Source organism: Lycorma delicatula, chromosome 9 (assembly GCF_047948215.1).
Source record: "Lycorma delicatula isolate Av1 chromosome 9, ASM4794821v1, whole genome shotgun sequence".
Classification (NCBI taxonomy): Eukaryota; Metazoa; Arthropoda; class Insecta; order Hemiptera; family Fulgoridae; genus Lycorma; species Lycorma delicatula.
The window spans coordinates 68100043-68125345 of NC_134463.1; the positions used below are offsets into that span (position 1 = coordinate 68100043).

The 25303-nt window shown below is 28.9% G+C and overlaps 1 protein-coding gene across 2 annotated transcripts; it reads left to right on the top strand.

Moving 5' to 3' along the window:
* Nucleotides 1-8262: 8262 nt before the first annotated feature.
* On the top strand, nt 8263-24862 carry LOC142329926 (RNA demethylase ALKBH5-like). 2 transcript variants are annotated; one of them, XM_075374883.1, is made up of 7 exons: nt 8263-8354; nt 9605-9817; nt 14984-15226; nt 15574-15705; nt 18340-18420; nt 20092-20166; nt 24136-24862. In XM_075374883.1, the coding sequence occupies exons 1-7, from the start codon at nt 8269-8271 to the stop codon at nt 24380-24382; spliced, it is 1077 nt and encodes a 358-aa protein (XP_075230998.1). In that variant the 5' UTR covers nt 8263-8268; the 3' UTR covers nt 24383-24862. The 2 variants fall into 2 exon arrangements, with proteins under 2 accessions (XP_075230998.1, XP_075230999.1); XM_075374884.1 differs by lacking the exon at nt 15574-15705.
* The last annotated feature ends 441 nt before the right edge of the window (nt 24863-25303 follow it).

Consider the following 25303-nt stretch of genomic DNA (forward strand, 5'->3'; position numbering starts at 1 on the left):
ATTACCATCCATTACCTTACATTTAGAGTAAATTTTGGAAGTGGCCGCCATCTTGAAAACAAGCTTCAATTCTTTTTACAGCGTTTCTTGCAACTTTTTTCAAAGTTTGTGGCTGGATATTTAATACAGCTGCTTCAATATTGACTTTCAAGTGTTCGTGGTTTGTTGCTGTAGGCTTTTTCTTTGAGGTAACCCCATAGAAAAAAATCCGCCGCAGTCAAATCTGGAGATCTTGGTGGCCACAAGCCTTGACCGATAACACGATTACCAAAGAATTCCTCAACGAAATCAGAAGTTGAACCTGCATAGTGCGATGTCTCACCGTCATGTTGTAGCCAACAGTGTCTGTCTTCCTCTTCCAAGACTGCGATGAACTGAAATAAAATATCCTGATATCTTTCTGCATTAATGGTGTACTCGAAAAAAATAGGACCGATTATTTTCTTCCGTGATATCGCGCACCACACGCCCAACTTCTGCGGATGTAATTGTTTATGTAGCCATACTGTTTTGGCTGTTTACGTAGCCATCCAAATGAAACTGTGCTTCATCTGTGAAAAATAACGAATCCATAACACCTTCCCTCACGTGAGAATTCCCTCACGCAGAAATCGACAGAACTGTTGACAATATTGTAGCCGTTTTTCTTTGTCGGGCTCAAGACGTTGATGAACCATTTTAATGCGATAAGGTCATAATTGTAATTGTTTGGTCATCCGATCAACAGTTGATTTAGACAAATTAATTTCAGCAGACAAACGTCTGATTGATTTATTTGGCGAGGCGAGTAATCTGTCTTCGATTTCAGTGACTGTATCTGTATTCAACATTGATGCAGATCTTTTGTGTTCCTTGTTATTAACAGAACCGGTCTCTCTAAATTTTGCGACTAACCTTAATACTGATGTTTTGTTAGGAGCTGGTTTATCTGGGTACTTATGGCGAAACAAATCTTGCACTGCAACCACTGATTTCGTACTGAAGTACAACTCGACAATGAAAACACGTTCATCTAGCGAGAACACCATCTTGTCTCTAGCAATACACTGAACGTTATGATTGCTTTCCTGTTACTATCGGTAGTGTTCTACTGCGTCGCCGCGATGTTCAGATGTTGTACGAGTCCATTTCAGTAACGAGTAGGGGAGTAAGCTTGACTTTTGTAATTTCCTGGATGAGTGATTGATGGGTTGCGTTTTATATGGGACACCCTGTATATTTGGCTACAGTAAACAAAATTTTAAAGCAGTTTAAAAATAATGGTTCTTTTTCTCCCAAAAAAAAAGAAGGAAAGTACAGTCATAAAAGGAAAACCACTCCTCAGAGAGACCATTATGAAATAGAAAAACCAAAATGAATCATGAGTTACCTGCTGTAGATATAAATAGAGAAATGAGGAAAAAACTGTGTTGATATCCATGTGAAAATACTGTTAAATGAAGACTGGAAAGTCGGTCAGAGAGCTATCAACAAATGAAAAAGCAACTGCTTTCTGCAATAATCTGCAAGAAATGTTTATAATAAGCTAGAACCTATAAAGGTTGTGCAGTACAATGGAAAATAGTTTTCTTTTCTGATTAATCACATAAAGTTTGTATACAGAAGTCTAAATGAGATTACATCATCCGCTCATAGCCTGCAAACACCAAAAATCCTCCAAAGAAAATTTTTTGGGGGACTGTATGACCTTTCATGAACCAGACCAGTGGTTCCAGTATAAGGAGTGATAAATACATATCTTTACTGCAGAGAAGAGTGGTTACACTCTTAAAAAATTGTTTCCAGCTGGGAACAGGATTTTCCAGACTTGAACCCGATTGAGAATTTGTGGTCAATATGTAAACAAAAACTTGCCAAAGAAAACTGTACAATAAAGATTTCTTCAATAATCAAGTTATGGTGTCATGATGAACTGTAAAAACTAGTCGAATCAATGCCTAAATGTTCTCAGGAGGTAATAAAGAACAAGGGAGTATATATTGGCTATTAAATTATAAGTTTGTACTCTTTATTGCTAGTAAATTGTGTGTTAAGAGGAATCTGTTATTTTCACTGAGTATTCCAATTAATTTGAGCAGTACTGTAGTAGTAAATTTACAGTTGTAGTAACAAGTAAATTGTGAGCATCAATGGTTCGGTTGATTCTGTGTATTTTTCATTCTACAATTATCGCTTTCCACATACTCACCATATTGCAGATTATTATTACACAGAATGTTTTTCTATTTTCTTTGCTCAGGATTGATAACAGTTTGGTTGCTGTTCACTATTTGTAGAAATAAGCTAGCTTTTAATCCTTGTGTAATTTGTGTACAGTTATCTTATCGACTACTGCTGTTGTAATATGACTAGAATATTGTAAAGCAAGTCATTTCAAATCAAGACTGCATACAAACTACCCACACAAATTCATTTAATACAAGCTTTGTCATTTTCTGACTTGTAATTGAAAAAACTTACTCGCAAAATTTTATGTGAATAATCTTCTCAACACAGGCTGAGGGAAATTATTTAGAAAAGTTGATTTGTAAAAAAATAGTAAATAAAACAAAGAGAAAACAAATTTGGGCTGGTAGACTATTGAATTCATCAGCTAACAACTGTTATAAAGTTTTATTAAAAACTGTTATCTAGTAGTTTTGAGTTGTGATAAAAAAATATTATACCTGTTGCTTTATGTTTTCTTTTTTCAAAATACTTTTTTAACAGTTGTAATGAATCAAGAGAGAAGAGAAAAGCTACATACAAATTTGCATGAAATTGTAGTAAAAAATTATGTTTATGAAATAACTTACTTTTACTGTTATTTTCAATTAAACTAATTTTTTTAATATTAGGTATCGTGAAATATAATCATATTGATGACTGATAGTTGTGTAAAATTCTGCTGAATATATTTTCGAAGGATTTCATATAAAATTAAACAAACTATAATTCTCAATAAAAGTTTACTACATCCAAGATATAAACCAGGTCACTCCGTATACTATTTGTCATCTGTAATTACTGATTGATTAATAGATAAATAATTACTTTTCCAAAATCTATCTTTTCAAGACCCATATCACCTCTGTACTAATCATTATTGTATATAACTCAACTTGATCCACCCTACAGAATTAAATAAAAGTAGAATGTCGCTCACTATATTTGTTCATAATGTTTGCAATAGTACTTTTGTGGCAACTATATCATCAGTTGTAATTATTGTTTATTACTAAATTACATATTAAACTCAAAATGATAATTAATACATAATATATAAAATTTATTGTATAACTTCTAGAGTACTATAGTAATGGCTGGCCAAACAAGTAGTATATTTTGTTTTTTATCATGTTTAATTTTATTTTATCATAATTGACTTCGTATTTTTATATATGTAAAAATTAATTTTAATTAATATTAATTTTTAAAATTTTTTTATATTTTTCTATAAAAATTACAAAGTTGAAAAATTTTTAACTTTTTAATTTTTATATCCTATATAATAAATTTATATACCTAAGATGTCACACCTGTGGCAGGTAAAAACTAGCTTTTTTTAAAAAACAGCGCTATCTGTTGGACGTGAAAGCAACACACACAATACTAAATATCTTATGATACAATCAAGAAGGGTGGCTCAAGTTGAGTTATATGCAAATAATTATTTATAGCACAAGAAATATATGACTGACAGGGCAGTCATGAATATATCACATAATGTTCAATGAACATGGCAGTGTCAGATACAAACTGTTTGGTGTCCTCAAAGTTGAATTCACCCCCACCTTCATTATCTGTTAAATTTGATGCAGAGTATAAAATATTTTGATTTTTTAACCGAGTTATAAAATCAAAACTAACTGTCAGTGAAATTTAAAAACAGTTTAATTAGACTACAGTTTCAGAATAGTGGTAGAAAAAATATTATAATAATATATAGTATATATAATAATATTATATATATAGTAATATAATTACAGGATATAGAAACACTGATAGTTTGCATCACCCAGGTAATACATTCTTGTTTTTGTTCATAGTATTTAGTAACTAGCTGCTTATAATCCTACCATGATCACTCTGGTGCATCACTTTATGCTATTAAATCTTTTTTGTCAAATACTGTAAAAAACGGAAGGTTAATATGAGAGTTACTCAAAGGATAAATATAATGGAAATTTACATGGTGTGAAACCAATATCACTGAAGACATATTTGAATAAAAAGAAGAGGTTCGAGTTTGAAATCATTGGTAATAAAAAATAAATATGTATTTTTAGAAATAAGACATATTTGAATAAAAAGAAGAGGTTCGAGTTTGAAATCATTGGTAATAAAAAATAAATATGTATTTTTAGAAATAAAAAATAATTTTTTTAAATAGTACAGTAAACACTACTCATATCTCTTAGTAATTTTAACTTGCAGTAATACTGCTCATCATATAGAATTCATAAAGAAATTTTACTCTTATGGAGTCTTTTCCAAACTTAAACCTTGTGACATAAACGAAATTGGTAATTTTAATGCCTTATGTGTGATAGGAAATTTTTCATTGTCCTGTATCTAGAGACAGAAATAATTTTTTATTTAATTAGATTGTTAAAGTGCAAAATTTCAGCTTTCTAGTTTTTACAGTTTTTAATTTACTTCTTGTATAAAACATTGCATTATACAAGACTTATCACATTCATCTTAGGCAATACATTACTAAAAGTTTATGTGTAAAAGAGTTCATAAAAAATTTTTAGAAAGATGAATTATTTTAGAATTTTTAGTTATTTAGAAAGATGACATGTATTCAAAAGTCAATCTTGACGTATGTTGTTATAGTCATCAAACAACTATATTTTTATATTCTTTATTCTAATGGAAATGGCTTAGATGTAGCATGAAAAATATCATTTTGACCCCTTTCACCAAAGTTATGTGCCTGATAAGTTACACAGTACTCTCACCAAAAATTTCATAATCCAGTACTGTACAAGTGTAATATGCATTATTTTCAGACAAAATAATTTGTTATTGTATGTATTTATTAATTAAGCCTACCAATTGGCCAGTGTAATATTTAAAGTTAATTAGATGAGGTAAGCAAGCATTAGGTTATGTTTGCCACTATTGTACGAAGTTCAGAAACTCATTTAATTTTACTTTTGTACTAGCAGACCCGGCAATACTTCGCTGTTGCTAGATTGAGTACATATATGTATACATTAAATGATCACAATTGAAAGTTTGTTAAAACAACAAAATGAACATTATGGAACTTCACAAAATATAACTTTTCCTCTCCCCCTTTTCTTTTTTACCATATTCCCTTTCCCCTCATTTTCCTTCCCTTTTTCCATTTCCTTTTTCCCCTCTTTACCATTTTTGATTTTTCTCTCTTTCCCTTTTTCTCTGCGCGTAAATCAGTCCAGTAATTTTTTAGTCTATAGCAGGCACATATCAGAAACTTTGAAATGAAATCATAAAATATTTAGTATTGTGTGTGTTGCTTTTATGTCCAACAGATATCGCTGTTTTTAAAAAAAACATGTTTTTACCTGTCACAGGTGTGACATCTTAGGTATATAAAAAGCACACGTATTCGAATGCAACATTGTGTCAAAATTCAAAATAATTGGCGAAGAACTTTTGGAGATTTATGATTTTGAACCAAAAAACATTTACATTTTTATTTATATAGATTTTAATTGCATTAATGTTTTACTAATCGTACAATCTATCTACCATACGTGTAACTGAAATCAGTCAACACAAATTTCAGTGAAGTATATTTAAGAATGTCTTAAATATACTACAATAAAGCAACACTTTTTTTTTGTATATTTACAATCAGCACGTTGAAAGCAACAATATATGCCAATATTGTCTTGTGAATGCTTGTTTTCTTTCTAAATAATTACTAAATTCTTCAATTCCAATTATTGGTTATAACTTAACTCAATCCTAGTCACTTAGCATTCTAACTATTCTTACATTTTGCATTTTTTGTACGTATATTTTCTACCAGCTGAATCACTTGTGTATGTTTTTATTTGAGTGAAAAATAAAAAAATAAATAATTAAAATTTTTTGTTAACAGAATAAAAAAAAAGCCAGGTTCTTTGATAAAAAAAAACAATTTGAGAATATTTGTTCAGAAAGTTATAATTTAAAACTGATCTTTACAGACCAGATCTGCTCAAATTTTTAGTTTAATTCCAAAAAAATATAATTAAAAAGATAGACCTAAACAATTCAATGTGATAATTATTTTTAAAAATATAGAACTGACATCAAGATGGACTAAAAAATAAGAAATAATTTATAGATACTTAATTCCCAGATACTTTTTTGAATCGGCAACTGCTTCTACAAAATTTCTAGGTATAATATAAATTTTTTCTATAATATTGTGTACGTATACTTCAATAAAAACCAGTACTGATATTTTATATCAGTGGAATTCATATTTATGTGCTTTGATTGCTTTTCTGTTTGCAATTATTATGTATTTTTATTATACTCTCCATCTGTAGGTTCATTCAAGTATTATATAAGAGTATAATCTTGTATTTTGGCGCCAATTCAAAAAAGCGTCAAGAAATTAAGTATTTGAATGAAAGTATTTCTTATTTTTAAACACATTTTAATGTCAGTTACAGTTTTTTCTAAAAATAATTATTTCATAATTTTCTGTGTTTGATTAATAATGATAAGTTATTCGGCAGAGTTAATGTGCTCCTTTTTGGTGATATAATATAGTTGCCATCAGTCAAAGACCATTAGTGTTTTGTTCAATCTCCTTGGTGTGAAGCAGAAATAAATTTATTTTTATTTTGCAAGCTAACAATAAACATAAGACAAAGAAATGACATGGAGTTCATTGATTTAAATAACTTGCGTTACGGTGAAGTTGTTACAACTGGCCAATTGGAATTTCAAAGGTTTAAGACAAGATATCGTGATTTTTTATTATTGCATTAATGGTGCTGCATGTCTTGTGCAAAAACTCACATTACCTGCTCTACAGAAGACCATATATAACATCATCTAACATGGCGCATACATATAAAATATCAAGACCTGCTGAACAGCAAAAAACTTTTTTTTCAATTTTCAGACTACTTTTTTGCATCTCTTTCTTTTTCTGTTTAGTCCCCAGAACAGGGGTTCAGAGGATGATATGTATGAATGTAAATGAAGTATAGTCTTGTACAGTCTCAGGTCGACCATTCCTGAGATGTGTGGTTAATTGAAACCCAACCATTAAAGAACACCAGTAGAGTATTCAAATCCATATAAAAGTAACTGCTTTACTAGGATTAGAACCTTAGAACTCTTGACTTCAAAATCAGCTGATTTGCAATGATGAGTTCACCATTAGACCAACCCAGTGACTGATTTTTTGTGTCTAAAAAATGTGTTTCAATATGGTAAACTGTGAAAAGCAGATACATCAATTGCAACAATTCTTATTTCGATCAGATTAATAGAAAAAAAACAGTTACGTGTGAACAAACATAAAAAAGAATATACAGGTTGAATACATAACTCCTTTTTTAGTCTGTTAAAAATGTGCAAAATCTGTTATATTAATCAGTCTGTATTACTAGGAATTATTATATTTATTTTTAGAAATAATTTATTTTAGGCCTTTAAACTTTTATTAAAATTAACCCTGAGTGAGAAATCACAAAAGATTGAGCTCCATCTGAATGTCAAGTAGTTTTCTTAAAAAATTGTTATAATAATGGTAGTTTATCTTTTATTCCTCGTTTGAAAATTTCAATTATGAACAAATATTAAAGTAGATTCTTTTATTATACAATTGATTTGTTGATCAACATGATGAAATACAATAATTTTTTTAAAAACTGATTCGTTTTAGAAAAGCTTGAATACTCTGGAGGCACAGTTGCAGATATTTAGAAACCTTTTAAAAAATATCATTAGACTAAATTAAATTATTTGAATGAAATATTTGTCAATATAGTGACTGGCATTATAAAATTAAACAGTTTCTTACAAAGTAAATAGAATTTGGAATTACAATACATGCCAAAGTCGATTTATCTTTTAATCCACATGTTTTGAATTCATTCGGTATTCAAGCTTGCCAACTGACTGATGAAATTCACTCTGTTAAATTCACTTATTTATACCACTAATAAAAGAAAATTACTGTAGGTTGGCTTATTTTTAAATGAATAAAATTATGTTTATCAGGGAAGTTGTTAATCCGATGTTTTTTAATTACTAATAATTTTGCTGCATGCCTGCTATTGCATCATGGCTGAAGGTTATACTGATTTGAGGCAAAAAATACAATTTAAACAAAAGAATAGTCACGGAAAACACCTGACTGAAGAAAAAAGGTAAAAATCTGTAGATGATTTGTAAAAGTTTCTTCTTTTAGTTAAAACTTAGCGTGTCAGAATGTTTTTTTTAAATTTTTTAAGCTGAAAGATATCGTTAAGGTTATGTCAATAAAAACACCTTAAAAATGTTCCTTATTGCACGACAGTGTATCAGTATTGAGCAATTTATTGTTAATTAATTCCCTAATATCATAAGATTGTACAGTATACTAAATACAATGTCAATTGTTGTAGCTATATTAATACCTTATTCAAATGATGATATAGTTGTCATGTACGTACTTGTATGTTGTTTGAAAAGTTCGTTGTTATAAAAAACACGTCTGTTATTTTATTCGTTTATTTACGATATTTGGTTTGTCTAGTTACCATTGCCCCGATGTTAGTATGAATTTAATATGTTTGGGTAGACTTACTCGAAAAAAAATACTTTTACATATAAAAAAATTAATTCGAATTTTACTTAAACGAGTGAAATTCTTTATAAACTATTAACTCGGTTGTGCAAACTGTCAGGAATTATAACTTGAAGACATAGTAAAAGTTGTTTGGCTGGAAGGATTTAATTTTTGACAATTAATGTAATTAATTCTTCGCATACTGCAGAATGCCAGAAATGATATAAGGGGATTGTTTTCCAAATGACATAATTTCTTCACAATAGCTTAATAAAATTGGTAGGGTATTAAGCCATACATAGAGCATGTGAATTGAAAATCTGTATCTACAAAGGAAAACATGTAACAAAACTAGTGGCCCTCTTATTAATACAAGTAACATATTTTATTTGCATTGTTTAATATAGCTTACTTATATATAACAGATTTTAAGAATTTCAGATAATCGGATTGATAAAAAGTTTATAGTTGTAATTAAACTGTTCCTTACTGGGTGCTTCATTAATATTTACTGGACCTTATTGATAAACACTATGTTCACTTCATGAATTAGTTTTATTGTTAACATCATGTGATTGATTCCCTTTAATCAAAGCTCGCATAAAATGGTTATTTTGCTTTTGTACATTAATTTTATAGTGTTCTCTTGTGAACAGAAGTGCAAGGTAACGCTGAAATAGATATTTATGAATGAATTATTGACATTAAAGATGTTATAAATATCTTTAAATGTTTTACAATCTAGAATGAGAAAAATTAGAAGAAATCAAATATATGTTCATTAAATTTTATATTATTAGTATATTTAAAATATTTCATTTTGCTCATTAAAGTTTTATTTTGTTTTAGGTTGTTAGTGAATAACAATGATTTCATTCAGAATGATAATATTGTTGACGAATTAGCACTTTTAAATTTAATTAAAACGGGTGTTCAGCAACATAAATTATTTGATGATGCACAGTGTTTAGAGATTGAACAGAAAATAGATAAAGTTGTACAGAAAGGTGAAAAGGGAAAATATAAAGCATGCACTGTTGATCGTGCACCACTTCGTAATAAGTGAGTATAATATGCTAAATTTTATTTCAATTGATGTATTACTAGTTTATTGAATCTTTATAATTTATTTGTATCAATTTTAAGATATTTTAGTATAAATGAATAATACAAAACTTTATTAAATCTGTTCATTAAAAATTGATAGTGTACATTGAAATGTATAAATTAATTCTACGGTAATATCTACATTTTATGAAGTAATAGAAGAGATTTCTATCATTATTTAATACACAAAAACTCATATTTGTTGATTTTTTTTATATTTCACCAATGTTAAATTTTGTATGAAGTCTCATTTCTGTTGAACTCATTGTTTTTAGTTAAATACATCTCTCTGATTTTAATATTTTTAGTAACTGGGTTATTTCCCACAACAAGTGCAGCTATTTATCAGAAGAGCTGCAGCAGTATATATTTACTATTCAACTAATTACACTAGTTGTCATAGTATCCAATCCGCAGTTAACATTTATTTTACAAATGATGCAAGACTAATCAAGTTTCATAGAACTTAGTGATACAAAATCTGTAGGAATTTCCTTGATTTAAATAATTTGAAGTGTTATGTTAACTTCTATTCCCAGGTATGAAGTTGTTCCATATACAGGTGATTCAAAGAAATGAGAAATTTTGAAAGTTGTGTTGGTAGCCGTTGGCGATTGGTACCACTTGATAAGTGGCGCCAGCCTCTCTAACCTAACCTGCCATTTAGTTGTCATGAATCCTTGGAGTGGTATGCAACTTGCATTTGCTATCAAAGTGTTTTACAAAAACAATGACAGTGTGGAGGGAGCGCGTAAAGAATTTCGCTGTCATTTTAGTCTGGGACGGCACGACCGTGTTCCATCAGCACATGCAATTAAAACATGGATATCTAATTTTGAGGAAACTGGTTCGGCAATGAAAAAGAAACCTCCAGGCCGTGAGCGAACCATCCGTACACCACAGAATGTTCAAGCTTTACAAGATGCTGTCACACAAAGTCCACATTGGTCAATCCGTCGTCTCTCAGCATCTTTACAATTGCATAGATCAAGTGTTCAAAGAATGTTAGTGAAGGACTTGCAATACCATCCATACAAGTTGCAGATCGTCCAGGAACTGAAACCAAACGATGCAGTTGTGCGAGCACAATTTTGTAATGTAATGCTTCAGAAGATAAATGATAACGAAGAGTTCGTTCACGAACTGCGGATGTCAGACGAAGCGCATTTCCATCTCAGTGGATTTGTTAACAAGCAAAATTTCAGATACTGGGCATAAGAAAATCCTACGCAGCTACACCAGCGTCCGTTTCACAGCCAGAAAGTGACCGTGTGGTGTGCTATGTCATCTTATGGTGTTATAGGCCCTTATTTTTTTGAGGATGACAACGGTCTTGCGATTGCAGTGACGTCGGCTCGTTACGTAGCCGTGCTTGAAACCTTTGTTGTGGAACAACAAAAGAAATTTCCAACAATTCTTAACACAGCCTGGTTTCAACAAGACGAAGCAACGTCACATACTGCACGAATAACGATGGCGGCTGTATGCCTATTGTTTGGACAATGTGTCATTTCACGAAATGGTGACATTAGATGGCCTCCCAGATCGCCTGATCTCTTAGCTTACGATTACTTTTTGTGGGGTCACCTTAAAAGCAAAGTGTTCCACAGTAGATCTGCTACAACGGAAGAACTGAAGGCAAAGATCCGAGAAGCAATTGCGGAAATTCCAGTTGAGATGTTTTGTCAAACCATGAACAATTTAACGAAGAGACTTCATGAGTGTTTACGTAGAAGAGGAGGTCACGTGCAAGATGTCATCTTTAAAAAATAAACTAAAATGTATGTATCCTAAAATGGCAACATTTGTATAATTACATGAAATAAAATTCATTTTCTAAAAAAAACTTTTCATTAACGTTATTTAAATTTTTAAATTTCCCATTTCTTTGAATCACCCTGTACATGGCTTATTCATTAAGAGGAAGTCCATTGTTGTTTTTCATATCTGCAAAAAATAAGTATTACTTAAATTGGAGCGAGCCAAAAGTTATCTACACTTTAATTTCTGCACATGTGTGCTTAGAATTGGTATGACTGAGGTGACGTGTGCGAAGTTTGATCCCAATAGCGCCATTTGTCTTCTGGCTGTTACAGCGTAAACATGTTCATTCTGCCAGGAGTTTGCATCAAGGAGGAACAACAAATAGTAATCTGATTTCCCTGGTCGGCAGAGGATGTGAAAGGGAATAAAATCTATCATAGACTTTTATCACAATATGGGGACAGTACTTTGTCATGTAAAAGTTTTTTTTTATCGATTAAAAAGTTTAAAAGTGGCCAGAAACACGAAGACTGAGCAGGATGCCATCATTTTCCCCCATGGATGATAAGATTCACCAAGCTAGAGAGGTGGTTCTGACAAATAAGTGAGTTACCATCGATGAGGTAGTATCTTCTTTGAACGTCATTCATGTTATTGCCCATCAAATTATCCACAATGAGCACGATTCCATAAAGTCTTTGCACGATGGGTACCAAGACAGACCCACATGCACACAGCTTGCTACACTGTTCAAACCATCAACAAGTTGAATTTACTTCAGTTGACACATTTGTTTAATTTGAGTATCACCAAAGGTGACTTTCCCACTATATTCAGAACATCTGTTTTGACGGTAAAGACAAAATAATATTTATCAGCATATATCATTATTACCTTAGGTCTCAAAAAATTCTAGAAAAAATTATAAAAATTAGTTTAATAGATTTCCTTGAAAAAAACAAATATTTTCAGTAAAAATCATGATTTTCACCAAGAAAAAATACTGAGTTGCCGTTCTGAATTTATGTGCAATATAATAGAAGGTAAACAAAGATTAGCAAGTTCCAGGTTTGTTGTTGGATTTGAAAAAACCTTTTATAATAATTTGCTTGACAAACTCTGAAAAGCTGGAATAAGTACAATTAATGGTTAGACATATGTGAGGGAAAAATCAACAGGTCAAATTAGAAAAAATGAGTTCTCAAGGTGCTGTTAAGTACAATATTTTACAAGGTTCTATACTTGGAACTATTTTATTTATTATATACATAAATGATTTATGTAGTGGAAAATTTAATGGTAGAGTGACAACATTTGTAAATGACACAGCATAATAAAGGTAGATTATATAATTTTTCAATTAATATATCTGTCAGAAATATTATACAGCTTAAAATATCACAATTTAAACTGTAAAACGAACTTAAACTGTACATGTTGAACTATACTGCAAATAGATGTGGGTTAACTATCTGGGAGTAATTTTAAATGTGAATCTGTCTTGGAAGAAACATATAAATAATTTAAAAATAGAAATCATATTAGATATATATAAATTTTATTTCTTAAAGACATTTTGTACAACAAAGTTAATAAGAATGTTGTATCACTACTTAATAAAATTGAAATTAATGTATGGTGTAACTTGTTGGAGGAAAGTTATATATTATTCTAATATAATGCCATTATTGCTAGCACAAAAACATTTAATAAGAATGATATCTCATAAAAAATAGATTAATTAATTCTTTTTCACTTTTTAAAAAACTTAGCATCTTGCCCTTAAGATATTTATATGTTTTTAGAACACTAAATTTTTTTGTTATAAAGGTATGTATTATACATTTTATAAAGGAGTAACACACATATATGTCAAGTGTAATTTTGGTAGGAATAATAAATTTGGGTTACCTTTGTCAGTATTGGAACTAATTCATTTGTGGCTCTGAAGTTGTACAATTTTTTACCTAATAATATAAAGGAATCAAGAAACTTTACAGAATACAATTCTCAGTTATTTGTATGGTTACTAGGAATCAAATAAATTGAAAAGTTATTATTCTAATTTAATTACTCAAGAAATTTTTAAAGGAAATTACTATTTTAGGATTAAATTATTTATAATTTGTTATTATTTTAAGTTGCCGGCGGTGTATCTCAGAATTTCTGTTTCTTTTTATAAAATATTAGTTTGATGATAACCCTGAATATGATTTTTCTACAGAGGGTACCTAAATTTTAATACAAGTTAAACATTTTATGTTTTATTCCAGAAATTGTTTATTGAATTTTCTTTTTATTATTAAAAATAAAATATGTAATTTTGTTATTTTCGTGATTATGTGCAAAAATAAAATTAGTATAAAAATTATACATAAAGAAGTGTTTGGAAAGCAATTTTGTATATATATTTATACATTATTATTATTCTATATAGGGAAAATATTTGTAAAAAATGATAACTAGTTTAAAAGAGCGAGAACATCTTATGAGGAAGTTTGACATGTTTAAAATAATAATAAAAATGTGTACCATTCCATTTCTTGTGAAATTCTAGACTTATGATCTCATTCCCATATTTAATTTTATGTTGATCCAATATTGCGACCTACCAGTGAAACACACAGATGAGATTTGAGTTGATTGTTAGTTTTAAAATGTATTGTGCCATAAGACTTACTTTTGTTGAATGGCTTTGTTCCTTGATGTATAGATATACATCTGAACAAAAACAGTTAAGTCACTGTAACAGGTTTTGTTAGTTAATTGGAGTCTGAATAGAACATATTGTTCCCTCTAACTGAATAATAGGGTTGTTTATTATATTCTAATATTGCACGTTTATTTATTTATTCACTCAAGTCGCTATAAACTGACACCTTGATTCTACTTTTTTATGGTCATAAGAGATGAAATTTATTACATTTGAAAAATGGCAAATCTCTGATCATTTTTTGAACCAAGAACTCAAAATTATAGTTTTCTTGGGGTTAAAAAAAAATGTAATGCCTGGCTGTAAAAGTCAAGTAATGAAAATTTGTATCATTTATTAAATGTATATGACTATACAAACTATTATCATTTTGTCTGCTAAAAGATTGGAAAATAATTGCCTACTTCATTTAAGTTATAGCATAGTACAGTTCTACTTTGCTGCTTGGCTATTTAAAACAGTATTGTTGAGGTTTAAAACAGCTTTTAATTGAAAAGTACATTTATTAACATAATTTTTGTACAGGTTGTTGAAAAGGATATTTTTTCAACCAAAAAATCTTGTTTTACATATTTTGCTTTTCATCATTTTTTTTATAAAAAAAATTCAACTGTTATGAAAATTAACTTAAGTTCTTTTTTCAGGTATTTTTTTGGTGAAGGCTATACATATGGATCACAACTTGCTCGTCGCGGGCCTGGTATGGAAAGATTATACAGAGTCGGTGAAGTTGATCCAATACCAAAATGGATAACAAGATTAGTTATAAATCCATTAATTAAAGCTGGAATTATATCAGAAGGATTTGTTAATTCAGCTGTAATTAATGATTACAGACCTGGTGGCTGTATTGTTTCGCATATTGATCCAGTGCATATATTTGATAGGTTGGTTCATATAACTTAATTAATATATGAATTTTAAAAAAAAATTCTTGTGTTTATGAATAGATTTTGTTTAATTTTATATTTATTTTTGGAATATTCGAGGCATTTAAATTCCAAATGATTTAATTTCTTTTTATGAATAAGACTTCAGACTCTTTGCCTTAGTTCTGTGAGTAATGTTGTTTGCTAGTTTAAAGAAACACACTCAAAAAGACATAATCCAAACACAATTTCTTTTTCCAGATTGAATGATTGAAATTGTTTGAAACCTGATGATATGGTAAATTGTAAAAAAATAACTAATTAGTATTTTAATGTTTATAGATTTTAACTATTTTTGTTCACAGGCCTATTGTATCAGTATCATTTATGAGTGATAGTGCTTTAAGTTTTGGGTGTAAATTTACATTTAAACCAATTCGTGTTAGTAAACCGGTTTTATGTTTACCATTGTCGAGAGGTTGTGTTACAGTTCTCAGGTAAGTTTTGTAATAAAACTAAAATAGAGATTTAATAGAATTATAGAATTATTGTTATTAATACTAATAACATATAACTAATTTTATATGATTAATTCATCTCATTAGCTCAAAATTTATGCTGTGGGAACGTGAAATAAAAATTTTGTAGTATATGAAAAATGAGACATACCTCACCAGGATTGGAACCCATGACCTCTGGGTGAAAAGTCAAAATGCTACCACTCAACCATGTAGATCAGCTTACTATATTTATAACTTTCAACAGATTTATAACTTTCTGTTATTTTTAAAACTTGCATTATTTAATCCTTGGCCTTCTATTTTTTCCTAGTAATAAGTAATAATCTCATCTCTTATCTTTGATAATTTATGTTAAATTTAAAAACCACTATCAATTTGACATCTCATCTATCAAAGTTACTGGGGGATAAGTTGTACAGAAACAAAACAAGAGATGTAAAGAAATTTAAATGAAACTATGTCAGTTTTATTTAAATCATGGGTATATAAGAAGTAAGTGCAATTAACATTTGAAGATAGATTGAAGAGAGCAAAGGTTTCTATATGTATTTTTTGATCTCCATTTGTAACTATAGTAACTGTAGATTCTTCTCTCTGTAGCATCTAGTTATGATGTAATGTTGGAAAAGTAAAAATTTGTAATTAAAGCATTCTAAAAAAATGGCAATAGTTCTTTTCTAGCTCCAAAAGGTTGTTTCATTGCCTCTTTAGGATCCAACATGCTACACCAATAAAGTTTAGATGCAAAATTTATTATAATCGGGTTAACATTGAACTAAAATCGTTGTGGTAAACAAGAAATGTATGTACACTTGAAAATGTAGGAACTGTAAAGAGCTACAAAGCGTTGAAGCCCTTAATGATAAATCCTTCATTGAAAGTTATATCATGGCTTGTCAAACGCAAATGTTTGAAGGTTTCTTCATAAGGTTTTACACTTGGATGCATATTCAATTAGTGCAGGCATTAAATGACACTGATCAATTTATTCATAAGCCTTTTTTGCTGCCAACTTTTGAATTTTGTAAACATTAACAAAGATATTATTTACAATATGCTAATAAATGATAAATCAGATTTTCACTGGTTTAAATAAACAAAACTTCTGGTATTTGGCAACAAAAAATACTAAAGAAATGCAAAAAAAATCACCCTCTCTCTCTCTCTCACACAGACACACACACACACTCTCTCTCACTCTCTCTTTTTTATTGTCTAGCCTCTGGAACCACCATAAGGTATTACTTCAGAGGATGATATGATTGAATATAAATGAAGTATAGCCTTAGGTCAACTATTCCATGAGATGTATTGGTAATTGAACCCAACCACCAGAGAATACCAGCCTCTGTGGTGTGAGTGGTAGTGTCACGGCCTTTCATCTGGAGGTCCTGGGTTCGAATTTCAGTCAGGCATGGCATTTTCACATGCTACAAAAATTGTCATCCATCTCATCCTCTGAAGTATTACCTAATGGTGGTTCCAGAGGTACACCAGAGAACACCAATATCTACGATCTAGTATTCAAATCCGTATAAAAGTAATTGCCTTTACTAGGTCATGAACCTTAGAACTCTTGACTTCAAAATCAGCTGATTTGTGATGACGAGTTCACCACTAGACCAACCCGGTGGGTAATCAAGAATCATCACACATCCCAACCCCGTAGAGGAAGACCACCTGCCTTGTAACACTTCCAGTCACCACACCGTCCTCGTTCCTAGCCCTGATGGGCTTTAACAGGTTTAAGATTCATTACACAGTACTAAAGTCACTGTTTGGTGTGCAATAGCATCCTTTTGAGTAATTATCTCATACTTCTTTGATAATGATGATGGCCATCAAATGTTTTAAGGTACAGTTAAATATTATTAAATAAACTACCGTTTCATAATATGATTCATTTTATTTATGTATAAATAAAAAAAATTATTAAATTTTTTAAATTTGTTGTTTGGCTCATCAATTACTATCTGGTATCATCACTGATTTTTATTTTAAATTGTTAAAAGCAAATATTTCCACATGCTTGGCATAGTTGAAGTTTAGTACATAACAAAGCGCCTTCATCAATGAAGTTCTTGGTATTCCCAAAAGTGGTTTGAACACTCATACTAGTAATTTTTATTTATATGTTTGAATAATTTTATCTCTGTTGAGATTGTATATTTTACATGTTGTTCTGTCAAGTTGAATGTATTTTTAAACTTAATGTTATTCAAGTGTATGTATTTCTTGGTTTCAATATGCAGTGTGAAAAATTTGCATATTATAGTTTTATCTTTTTATATGTTTCTTGTTTCAATTAGGTGACTGTATCACAAAGTTTGAGGTTATGTTGTTGTTTGTAGTACTTGTATAAGTGGTTTTTATCTGTTGGTGAATGTTTATGCAGTCTCCTGATATAGTATTTAATACAAAAAACTGTACTAAAGCTTCATTATTACTGTATGCTGTGAAACTCATTGGTAACTTTTTTATATGTATTAAATATGTTTTTAATATAAATTACGAGTTTTCACCTTTAGTAAACTTCATGTAAGAGTCTGCTAACTGTTAAATTTATACAAGTATTATTTCCTTTATTAAATTCTTTTAATATTTTTGCAGTGGGTTTGCAGCTAATGAAATTACACATTGTGTTAGACCAGAGGATACAATAGCTCGAAGAGCTGTTATAATTTTACGTAGGTAAGTATTGCAGGTTTATGTATTTATATATGTTTTTAAATCTCTATGAGTGTAACTAATTTTATTCACTGATGTATTTTGTTAATTAGAAAATGATTGAATTTTCTTAATTACCAACGTTTGACATAAGAGTTTACTTATGAAACATCTTTATTTCTATTTGGACATGTTACTTTTCATTACATTACTTTTGTGTACAGTTTTTTCCATTTTTAAGACACTAGTTGGAAATTTATGGTATCAACTACATGTGTACAGCTTGTTTGACATGGTCACACCATAGAACCACTGGAGAAAATATGTAAGCTGAAGGGGTTATGATCAAATTGTACCCAGCTAAATATAATGAGCTGATTTTGCGTTGTTGCCAGAGTATGCACACCCATTGTCATGAATTAACATAACACACCACATTTCATCATAGGATGCCACATTCATTGTGGAGCCTTGAGGCAGGAAGTCCGCAAGCAAGACTATTTTTTCTCCCAAAGCACTGAAAACATGAACTTTACAAAAAGTGTTTGCTTAAATTTCATAACTACTGATGAAGAGTTTGCACTCAAATTTAGGGATTCTAAGCTACACTTTTGACTCACCCCTTGTGACTATTTGACTGTGACCCAAGAACTGTTTCCTTCTTGCATGAAGAAGGCCAACACATTTCATTGATATTTTATTCTATATTGTTCTGTAAGCATCTTCAGCTCCCAGCTCGTACAACATTTCTAGTGCATAAGTTCATCTATTTCTTGGACATAATTCTGTGAAGAAGTGAACATGATACTTTTAGAAAATGCAGAAAGACTGACATCATCAATTGTCTGTTCTCACTAACCTTATCTTAAATGCTTTAATTTGTTATTCACTAAGGAATTATTATTACTCACCCCTTTTATCCACATTTATCCATCATCCACATTTTCACATCCTACATTAAAAAATTCCACCCATCTCCTTACTGTTGAATCAATCCTTGAGTCCTTGTTCTTGATAAACATCAACAGTGATAAACATTTAACAGTGAATTTCAGCCGGTTTAATGTTTCTCATATTCAGGAAATTGATTATAGATTGAATTTCACATTTGGCAGCATATGCAATTGCTTAAATGTTATGAACATACCATGAACTGTATGTACCGGATGGATGTGTGAAAACAGGATCAGTTCCTTACCATTGAATCAACAAACTCGGCAAGCATCTGCTCTATCATGACCTTAGCACTTAATGGCTATATTTAAAAATGGAATTTATTTTCTGGTTATCCTTACAGTTATTTTTATTTGAGATTTTTAAACATAACTCTGTTTTAATTAAAGCTTAAAGTAACTTTAAATAATAAGTTAGTGTGAATTCTTTCATCTATTTATTTTAAATAAATAAAACAAAAATTTAAGAATTTCATGAAAGTACTGAGATTGGCCTCAAATTGAATTAGCTTTCATATCACATTGGTTATCTTAGTTGTATCATAGATGAAGATTTATCACGTATACGTAACATTTCATTAATTGGCTAATGTAAAATATTATTAGTGAATGTTCTTATTTGTCAGTGTGTAATTACTGTTCAGTTACATTTACACCATGCATTTGGTCCTTAACTTATCAATTTTGTAGTAGTATAAAGTTAAACTAAATTCAGTTATTTTTATTATAATTTATTTTTTAGGGTATTACCTGATGCACCAAGGCTTGGATCGGATATAGAAATACCTAAAGCAATTGAGGAGAATGATCTGTCAAGGTCTGTAATGTTCTGTTCATTTGATGATAGTGTAATTAATGTATCATTGTTATTGAAAAAAGAAATTATTTTCAAAATTGTTTGTGAATTTAATTAATTAATATTCTAAGTAATGTATTTGGAAAGAGTGAAACAAAATAATTAGTCAACCTCCATGGTGGAATAGTAGCCCTTCTGCCTTTGATTCAGAAGTTTCCAGTTTTGAATGTAGGTCAGGCACAGAAATTTTCACACAGTGAAAAATTTTTAAGTTTTAAGCTGAAGTGATTAATTCATAATGCCCAAAAATAAATGTAGGTTATCAATAAACAAACCAACAGTGTTGAACTTGTTACATATTGAGCACTATCTGCTCAGCTACACTTCTTCTGTAGCTATTCATTGTTATCTCAGTATAATTTAATTATTAATTATAACCTATTTTGTATGAAATGAATCTTTTCCAAAGTTTAATTGTGATAAATGTGTGGAATATACAAACATACCACTATTGATGCATGAATATTTAAATTTTTTTTTTTTTTTTTTAAATAAGCCCTTTATATTCAGGTTTTATATATCAGCTTTGAACTGTGACTTTCATAGGCTGAATTGGCAATTAGCAGGTTACAGAATAGCAATTAGATGAGTACTCTTCTAAAAAACTTCATTCCTCTAGGTGTGAATATAAACTGTTGGCTTTTCTTAGAAAAGTACAAAATTTTTATATTTGTTGGTTGTATTCTTGTTAGTATTATTGTTGGTTTTAACAGTGATATTTGTGATGAAGTATTATATAAGTGAGGAATGTAGATTTTTTTAGAAACTTCTATCTAAATTTGTTTGTTTGAATTAAATTCTAAACAACTTAAATACATGTATTTTTTATTTAAAGAACAGAATAAACTTTTAGTGAATGTTTAACACTCACTTTTTATCTTTTTTCATCATGTTTATTATTATTAAATTACACATACATGATTTATTTATAGTAATCAGTTTAGTTATAAGTATTCTGTTCTTAGTTTCAAGTTCTGTTCCTGGTAAGAATATGGCATTTTATTGGCTTTCATTTCATTTTCATCATTAAAGTACTTGTAAATACATCCATAAGAATGTAATAATAATAAAAACAGTTCATATACATAATAAATTATAATAATAAGATGAATGATATGTATTTCTTGATAGAATAGGAGTCAATCATTGTATTCTAAACCTTTACAACAGGAATTTCTCAATTTCAACCTTCTTTATTTTCTGGAGAATATCAATAAAATATTTCTTAAAATCATGAAATTATGTTCTAAAATACTACTTTTATATAAACATTAGAAATTTGAAACATTAGTTTATGAAAAAATTATGTTTTAAAATATAGTGAAATTTGATATTAGTATCATTGAAGGAACCAAATAGAATTCAGCTATTATGTCTGAGTGACGTTATAAAAAATGACCTTCAGTATGTTTTTGATGGCTGGTAGTTTTGATGTTTTTGATGGAGGGACAAGTTTATAAAATATTTTTACTGCTTGAAAAACATTATTTGTGACATTTATTTTGCTAATTACTAATTGCATTTTTTACAAATTAAAAAAAAATGTATTTAGATCATTTATTCATGGAAGTAAGCTATAATTTTCTTTTGAACTCACTTTGTACAAAATAAGTTGTGCTTTAGAGATGATATAGTAGATTTAACATTGGGCATCTTTTTATGCTAATAAAATCATGAAAGGTTTTAGTGCTTCTCATCGTTTCTTGTAATGTTAGAGAGATGATGTCAGTATCAACCTATGGTTTAGTTTCTTCTTCTTCAAGGGCTACCTTCTCTACTGTGTCTTTTTAATTCTTCAATTATTTTAAATCACTCAACAGTTAGACTGTTTTTAGTTGGTAATCCATTGATTCATAAGAGTCAAGCTTATTTCAAAATTCTTTCACTAAGAATTGTTTATTACACTGAAAGTAGCAACCCATCTTTTCCTTTTTCATAATTTCCAGATCAAATTTTAAATAGTGAACGCAAGTTATGCTTTCCTAAAGCACTTTGCTCTTGTGTGATGGAAGAAGATGATACCAACACATTTTGTATCATTTAGTGCAAAATGATTTTATAACAAGTGACATTTCCATCCTAGTTTATTTATGAATACAACTCTTGATTACAAATTATACTTCTCCTATCTTTCTTCATCACTATATAATAAAAACTTCATCACTTTCTTCATCACTATATGAAAAGAAATCCTATGTAACATTATATATATTGTTATTCTAAAAATGGATCATCATAATGTTACTTTTTGGGAAACGGAGATGTAATTAAATTAAAAATAGTTAAAATTTTGACTTTCAATTTTCAGGAGTGTTATATATATTTTTTTATTATTAGTGCTATATTTTGATAATTAAACCATTTTAAAGCTCACAAAAGATGCAAAAAAAACTTGTTTTTCAAAAGTATGGTTGAAAAGTTACTGAAGTTTTATTTTAGAAATTACTGAAATGTCTTAAAAATGGCATTTACATTTGCAATCTTATATAGGATTTTTTTTTTTATTTACAGCTTTTATGTTCTGTATGAGTACATAATTGAGTTACAATTATATGTGTATCATCATAATTTATGTGTTTGCTAAATTTCCATGAACCAAACATAATACATGCAGTTTTATTTAGAATATCTCTAATTTCATTCCAAGAATACTTTTTCCAAAGTTACAAAAATAAAATTTGTTCGTATATGAGTGTTTTATCAAATAATGTTGGAGTATTAATTAAATTATTAAAAATAACATCAAAGGAAAATATCCCATTTATTCTTAACTAATTCAAAGTACAGGTAAATTCAAAACTGCAGAACAATAATTTGGGAGCAGTTTTGAGGCATTAATATAAGCAGAAAGATGTCTTATAAACATATGTCCAGTTTAAGTTAAGTTTGCTTTGTTTTTAAGTTAAATCTTGGAAAATATTTCAAGTTGGTTGCAAACCCAACCAACTTTAGGAGCAGGAAAAATATGTTTTTAGGTTTTACCTTAATTAATTCTGTATTGCCTATAAAATATACAATTATTATATACTGCTTTTATTCGCTAGGCAAATTATTTATAGAATTTAATGTTAATAAAGCAGTTTCTTATCAAGCATAAAATTTGTATATAATTTTTATGAAAATAATTTACCAATGTGAAATTAAAAACCCTTAAAAAGGGGTTATTAAATAAACTATAATATAGAAATACAGTTGAAACAAATTTTTTTTTTGTATTTACTTAGTTGTTAATTCATTTATGAGGTAATTAAAGGCATATTCCCTACAGTTTTTTCCCGTAGTTAAACAAGAGTCATCAACATTTCATTAGTGTGCTAATGGATGGATTGGTGTGCTAGTCATAATATACCAATTTACCAGTCATTTGTTGTTTAGTGTTCTTTATTTTATATTGTTATAGGTTCTTAATGGAAGGTGTAATAAGGTTACAAATTTGAAATAATAATTTCTACTTATAAGAGGATCCCTATATTTTTTTTAGAATAAAACTGATTATATGTACTGTCATAAAAGATTGTTTTTATAAGAGTTCAGAGTTGATAATAAAGTGCATGGAGGTTTAATGTTAGAAAAAATTTAATTTGTTTATTTATATATTTTTTAATTTTGTTTTTGAAAGAAACAAAAAATATTGGACTCAGATTTAAAATCTGTAGGGTAGATAAATGTTCCATTGGAATAGAGAGAGGGAGAGAGATCACTGTATACAGCATACAAATGAATTACTCGTAATGGATTAACAGGTGGTTGTAGTCCATAAAAAAATACAAAATTCTGATTTTTTTTTTTTTACTTAAGGGCTTCCAAAAATCAAGAAGTTTTAAAATTCAGGAACCATATTTTACTTTATTTCATTTCTTTGTCTTTTTTTTAACTACTTATATATGAAAAGTTTTAAAAAATTGTATAATTTTTGTTTGTTTTTTGTAGGAAATCTGAAAAGAAATCAAACAGAAAACGTAGTAAAGTAACTAATTCTACAGATTATGGAAAATCTAAAAGATTACGAACAAGTGTATCAGAATATTGTAATGATAATTGCATTTTAAAAAATAATACAAATTCACAAGAAGAGTGTATTACAGGGAATTTAAATAAAGAAGTAGTAGAAGTTAAAGAAAAAGAAGAAGGGAAAATAGATAAATTAAAAAATTGTAAAGAGAAATCAAGTCCATAATTACCTACTATTTTCAGTACAAATTACCAAACTAATCTCATAAATACGAATTTATAAGTATTAAACTAATATTAATTGAAGATTATAATATAATTATTATTATTTCATCTTAAGTAAGTATCTTAATTATAAGAATGCACTGTATTATTTTGAGAAAATGAAAAGAATGAAAGTGCATGTGTGAGAGTTTATGATTTTTATGTATATTTTTGAATAAATGGTGAAACATAAATTTTTACTCTGTAACATTAATAGTAAAAAATCTATGTGTCATTGTTTCTGTTGATCACTAGGTTTTATATAAATTTTATTCTAATTCATGCTATAGTCATACTGTTTAGTTTGATTGTTTATTAGCTAAACTTATAGAAACCACTTTCATGTAGAAATAAGATATAAATAAAATAAATCACCAAATCAGTACATTAAAATTAGTTTTGTTTAGTTAATATTTTTCTATAAATCAATATACGTTTGGAAAAAGCCCTAAAATTATGTCAATAATATATAATATTTTACCATGTTTACATGCACAAAGTTTTCATCAAAATTTTTAATATTTTTGTTTTACTTGTCTGTGTAAAGATTTTTTTATAAAGAGATGTTAAATGAGAAATACTAATAATTATTTATAGTTAATTAAAAGATTTATTAATGATATCAGTCGTTCAAAACTGTTGATAATTGTAAAGTTTATTTAAAATAAACACAATCTTGTTTTTTTCATTTTTCAGCCATCGTTAGCGCATTTTATGTGGTTTATTATTAATATGTTAAGGGTTCCTTAGAATGTCTCATTCCTTAATGCATTAGATATTGTTGAATAACGAAAAAAAAAAATAAACACAACTTATTTTTTGTGCATTATAGTGGATTGTTTGGACTATATGTAGATTGCATCTTATATGTTTTTTTTTTTTT

Coding starts and splice junctions, on each gene's coding strand:
- LOC142329926 (XM_075374883.1), top strand. CDS start 8,269: ATGGCTGAAGGTTATACTGATTTGAGGCAAAAAATACAATTTAAACAA. Junction 8,355..9,604: donor CACCTGACTGAAGAAAAAAG/GTAAAAATCTGT, acceptor ATTTTGTTTTAG/GTTGTTAGTGAATAACAATG. Junction 20,167..24,135: donor GAGGAGAATGATCTGTCAAG/GTCTGTAATGTT, acceptor TGTTTTTTGTAG/GAAATCTGAAAAGAAATCAA.